The sequence below is a fragment of the Podarcis vaucheri genome, assembly GCF_965113315.1.
Source record: "Podarcis vaucheri genome assembly, chromosome: W".
NCBI lineage: Eukaryota > Metazoa > Chordata > Lepidosauria > Squamata > Lacertidae > Podarcis > Podarcis vaucheri.
Genome location: NC_138757.1, coordinates 28,860,298 through 28,865,991, shown reverse-complemented (window position 1 = coordinate 28,865,991; position 5,694 = coordinate 28,860,298). Strand labels below are relative to the sequence as shown.

General features: G+C 40.4%; 1 protein-coding gene across 1 annotated transcript; it reads right to left on the bottom strand.

Annotated features, from left to right (window-relative positions):
• Positions 1 to 3,646: 3,646 nt before the first annotated feature.
• On the bottom strand, positions 3,647 to 4,805 carry LOC309523265 (tigger transposable element-derived protein 1-like; the record flags this gene model as incomplete). Its single annotated transcript, XM_082207048.1, has 3 exons — positions 4,506 to 4,805; positions 3,696 to 4,234; positions 3,647 to 3,652 (listed from the first exon to the last, which is right to left on the bottom strand). Exons 2-3 carry the CDS (start codon positions 4,215 to 4,217, stop codon positions 3,647 to 3,649), a joined length of 528 nt encoding a protein of 175 aa, XP_082063174.1. The 5' UTR covers positions 4,218 to 4,234; positions 4,506 to 4,805.
• Between the last annotated feature and the right edge of the window lie 889 nt (positions 4,806 to 5,694).

Here is a 5,694-nt window from a genome sequence, read left to right as displayed (position 1 = left end):
CTAATAAAGGTTTGATTTCACATTAAAGATTAGAGAAAGACAAAAAGTTAGGATTTGAAAAAGAAATATCAAAATTTGATAAATATTTAATACAAGAAAAATAAAAAATATATCTAAATTGTATAATCTGATCTTAGAATGGGAAACAAAGGATGAATTGGTTAAAGCATCAATGATCAAATAGGCGCAACATATTGGGAAAAATATGTTTGAAAAATGGGGAAAACTGTGGAAAGAAGATATGAAATTCACTATGTGTTATATACTGAAAGAAAATTACCTCAAAATACAACATAGATGGTATTTAACACCTGAAAGAATAACAAAAATGAATAAAAATTGTAGCGATGTCTGCTGGTGATGCAACACTGGAAAAGGTACTATGATACATATATGGCGGAATTGTTTAAACATCAAACAATTTTGGGAAATAATATATAACGAAATGAAAAAAATGTTTAGATATTCATATAGGAAAACACCAGAAGGTTTTCTATTGAGAATAGTACCAGGAAGCCTAAAGGAAGAAGAAGTAGCCGCAAGGGTATTGATTGTGAAAAACTGGAAAAGTGGTATTGTACCGACAAAAATAGAGTGGCTTGCCAAATTATTGGAGTACTACAATATATCCAAAACAATGGGAGAAACTGGAAGGATCTCAAAAGAGAAGATAGATAGGGACTGGAAGGTGTTTAAAAGATACTTGCAAAACCATATCGAAAAATCAGAAATCCTATTAGAATAAACAAGCTCCGTTTCAAACACTGAAATACTGAATAAGATGGATAACAATGTGTAATAGAAAAAGAAGTATGAAATTAGGCTAAAGGTGTGTGAAAGAAAGTAATAGAAGTGGAAAGAAATTGCAATTGAGTAGATTGGAAGTCTAACACAAAGATGGGGTGAGGGGTGTTCGATGGTGATGGGAAAAGGATTTGTGGGACTGAGTGTAAGTATGTTTGAACACTTTTAAGGATTGTATGAAATGTATGTTTGTATGCTTGTATATCTGTAATATATGTGTATTAATGATGAACTATTTTAACAATAAAAAATAGTACATAATATTATTGCACTGTACATTATTAATTGAAAATACTCCCCAGCTGTTCTCCTATTATTTATATATACTTTTCGTATTTTCTTCCCCCTCTTTATTCCTTTACAAATTATAAATAGCATTTTTATTATTACATTCTCTTGCTTTATTTTTCTTTTACCCTCCCATTTTTTTTTGTTTTTTCTTTTGTAATTTTCTGTTTGGGTATTTTTTTGGCTTTTTTTGTTTCCTTTTTTGTTTTTCTGGTTGTGTTTTTGTGTGGTTTTCGACTTGTGTGGTTTTGTCTTGTGTTGTTGTTGGGGTTTTTTTGTTGCTTTTTGTTTTTGTTTTTGGTTTGTTTTTTCTTTCGCTATCTATCGGTAGCTATTGCAGCTGATATTAGCATCGGATGTCATTAGTTTTGTTGCAAGGTGCTGATTAATTGAGCCGCTAACCTGTTTAAAGATTTATATATATGATCTATCACCCTGAATGAGCAAGTGAACGCAAGGATTGCAATCATTTATTATATTTATTTGATCTGATGAATTTGTGATATTGCTGTATTGATGATAAGCTGTAACTAATTAGATAATGGTTCATAATCAATTTTAAATATATTTAGTGAAACTGGTGAATATAAAGAATTAGTGAATACATAGGCTGGAGATTATTATCAGATTGGTAAAATTGTCGTGATTGTATTAAGAAAGATTGAATTTAATTGATATCCAGTCTGTAAGATAGAAAGAAAAGGAACAAATTACCTTGTGAACTAATTGAATTTCATAGTGATGTCTGGTAAAAAACAACTGTGTCAGGTTCTGCGGCAGTTTCAGCCTCACAAATCAGGAGAACTTCTGTTATTGACATGGATCAACTGCTAGATATGAGAGAATTAATTTTAAGCTTGAAGAAAGATATCCAAGATTTAAAAAATAATGTAAATGAAAAGGCAAAAGCAACAGAAGAAAAACTTATTTCAATGGGAGTTAAAATAGATGAAAATGTGAAAATGTGAGCCCGAGCCCCCAACAACTCCCCCCCCCAAACCTGGACATTTCCTTTAAAATGTCAAAAATACCCAGATAGGCATGTTGGTCCCCAAAAAGAGGACATGTCCAGGTTTCCCCAGACATATGTGCTGTCTCCCCAGGGCTAAGATCCAAGATGTAACTGAACGACTGCAAGGAATCATAAAACCCACTGACAAATACCCCTTCCTCTTGGTCCATGTGGGAACCAATGGCACTGCAAGCAATAGCCTCCAGAAGATCAAAAGAGACTACGAGGCTCTGGGCAGGAAATTGAAGCAATTAAATGCACAAATTGTCATCTCATCTGTCCTCCCAGTTGAACGACATGGCCCAGGGAGAGAGGGGAAAATAGTGGAAGTGAACAGCTCGCTTTGCAAATGGTGTAAACAGGAACGGTTTGGATTCTTAGATCACGGACTGCAGTTTCTTGAAGATGGACTTCTGGCAAGCGATGGGCTGCACCTCACAACGGTTGGGAGGAATGTTTTTGCCAAAAATCTCAGAAACCTCATCAGGAGGGCTTTAAACTGACTAATGTGGGGGAGGGAGACAGTGCTCCTGAAGGTAGGAGTCTATCAATTGATGAAGATGATCATCCAAATGTCATAGACCAAATGGAGCAAACAGCACGCAGAACTAGTGGTGGGAGGAAAAAATCCTTAAATAAGAGACACGGGGGAATGATTAATGGACTTCAATGTCTGTACACTAATGCGCAAAGCATGGGAAATAAACAAGATGAGCTTGAGCTCTTGGTACAGCAAACTAGATATGACATAATAGGCATCACTGAAACCTGGTGGGATAAGTCCCACGATTGGAATGTAATAATGGAGGGATACAATCTATTTCAGAGAAACAGACCAGACAAGAAAGGAGGAGGAGTGACGTTATATGTCAGGGATGTGTATACCTGTGAAGAGATCCAAGATTTAGAACCTCAAAGCCAAAGTGAGAGCATTTGGGTCAAAATTAAGGGAGAGAAGAATAACAGAGACCTCATTGTGGGAGTTTACTATAGATCCCCAAGCCAAACGGAGGACATAGATGATACAGTGGTGCCTCGCAAGACGAAATTAATTCGTTCCGCGAGTTTTTTCGTCTAGTGAATTTTTCGTCTTGCGAAGCACGAAATCCCATAGGAATGCATTGAAATTCAATTAATGCGTTCCTATGGTCAAAAAAAGTCCAAACAAAGCCAAATTTGGTACAACAAGAGTTTATTAAGTGCTCTTTAAAGTCACCCATACTGTAAAGAGCATTTTAAAAATTGAAGGAACAATAAATTAAGTTTCTAAACATGACAGAAAAACATTTAAAAATCAACAAAGTGTACAGTACATTTTGTAAGACTCTGGGGGACAACTCGAAGAAGGTTGCTCTTCCACTCTTTGCTTCTTGCTGAAGAACCTGTCCATGGTCTGCTGCTTCATCCGCCTTTTCAGCACCTCCCTGAAAGACGACATGACCCTCGTATCAAAAGTGTTCGCAAGGTCACGTGTCAGGTCCTTGTCAGGGTGGTGCCGCTGTGCAAAAGCCTGCACATCTTTCCACTTCTGGCAAATGTCCCTCAGTTCTTTGGAGACCTGCTGTGGAACGTAGCCCTCCGTCGTCACAACCTCCAGGAACTCCGCTGCAAAGTCTTCAGCCACAGTAACATCAGAACTGGCAGCCTCTCCATGCCTGACCACGCTGTGGATTCCAGATCTTGTCTTGAACCGGTCAAACCAGCCTCTGCTTGCCTTGAAGACTTCTGGCTCGCCTGAGGTTCCTGGCTGTTCCCGGACGAGGTCTGCGTGCAAGGCCTTGGCCTTCTCACAAATGACGGCCTCAGTCACTGTGTCCCCTGCACGCTGCTTCTCTTCTAACCAGATGAGCAGCAACTTCTCCACCTCCTCCAGAACAGCTGGGCGGTTCTTCACGATCCTGGTGACTACCTTGGCTGCATCAGTCGCAAGGATCTTCTCCCTCATCTTCAGGATGGTCCCAATGGTCGATGGATTCCTCCCGTACTCCCTGGCGAGGTCTGTCACACGCATTCCACCGTCGTGCTTCCGGATAATCTCCTTCTTCATTTCCAGCGTAACCTTCGCCTTCTTCCCCTCGCCGGCCTCTGCAGCAGCAGTCTTCTTGGGTCCCATGGCAGCACAGCTCCTACCTTCGCAACCCCCCCCCCCAAAAAAAATCAGTGCTTCACATCCAAAAAATTCAAAAGCACCCAGCCACCCACCACACAGAAATTCAAACCCAGATTTTTTTTAAAAAAAAACAGCAGAGTGGCCCAATGGTCACAGAAAATCATAAAAATGCAGAAAAAAACCAAGCTTCCAGATTCTTGCAAACCCCTCCCCAACACCAAGTCCTTGAATTCCAAACACCCCAACCCAAAATCCAAAAAACCCCCCAAAAGTTTTAAAAGTTTAACTTACCAAATGGCTGCAAAAGAAGTTTTGGAAAAGCTTCAAAAAACACCAAAGTCTTCAAAAACCTCAAAAAAGGCTACCACACCGCGTTCTATGAGTTGCTCCTCGAAGTCAAGTCGCAACTGCACCTCTTCAAGCAATGCACCCTGCGTATTAACGGTTTTAAGAAAAAGGAAACAAACTTGCAAGACGTTTTCGTCTTGCGAAGCAAGCCCATAGGGAAATTCGTCTTGCGAAGCAGCTCAAAAAATGCAAAACCCTTTCGTCTAGAAGGTTTCTCGTCTTGCGAGGCATTCGTCTTGCGGGGCACCACTGTACCTTCCTGGAACAGATGGCCAAGCATGCAAAAGGAAGGGAGATAGTAGTAATGGGGGACTTCAATTACCCGGATATTTGTTGGACGTCAAACTCAGCCAAGAGCAAAAGGTCAAACAGATTCCTCACTGGCCTTGCAGACAACTTCATTGTCCAGAAAGTGGGAGAAGCAACAAGAGGAACAGCCATTTTAGATCTGGTCCTAACCAATGTTGATGACCTGGTTAGTGGGGTAGAAGTGGAAGGATCATTAGGCGCGAGTGATCATGCTCTTCTGAAGTTTACTATACAGCGGAAAGGAGCAGCCAAGCATACTAGGACTCAATTTCTTGACTTTAAGAAAGCCGACTTCATAAAACTTAGGGAAGTGCTGGGTGAGATCCCATGGACAGTAAAACTAAAAGGAAAGGGAGTTCATGATGGCTGGGAGTTTGTTAAGAGGGAGATAGTAAAAGCAGAACTTCAGGCAATACCAATGAGACGGAAACATGGAAGGTGCCTAAAGAAGCCAGGGTGGCTATCTAAAGAACTTTTAACTGAGTTAAGATTAAAAAAGGATGTGTACAAAAAATGGAAAAGGGGGGAACCACCAAAGAGGAATTCAAACAAATAGCCAGCACATGTAGATACAAAGTCAGAAAAGCTAAAGCACAGAATGAACTCAGGCTTGCTAGAGAGGTTAAAAGCGACAAAAAAGGCTTTTGTGGGTATGTCCGTAGCAAAAGGAAGAACAAAGAAACAGTGGGGTCACTCAGAGGAGAAGATGGTGAAATGCAAACAGGGGACACAGAAAGGGCTGAACTCCTCAATGCCTTCTTTGGACTTCCGGGCTGGCGCCACCGGTGATGGCGGACTCCCTCTGAACTGGAGGGACCAGCTC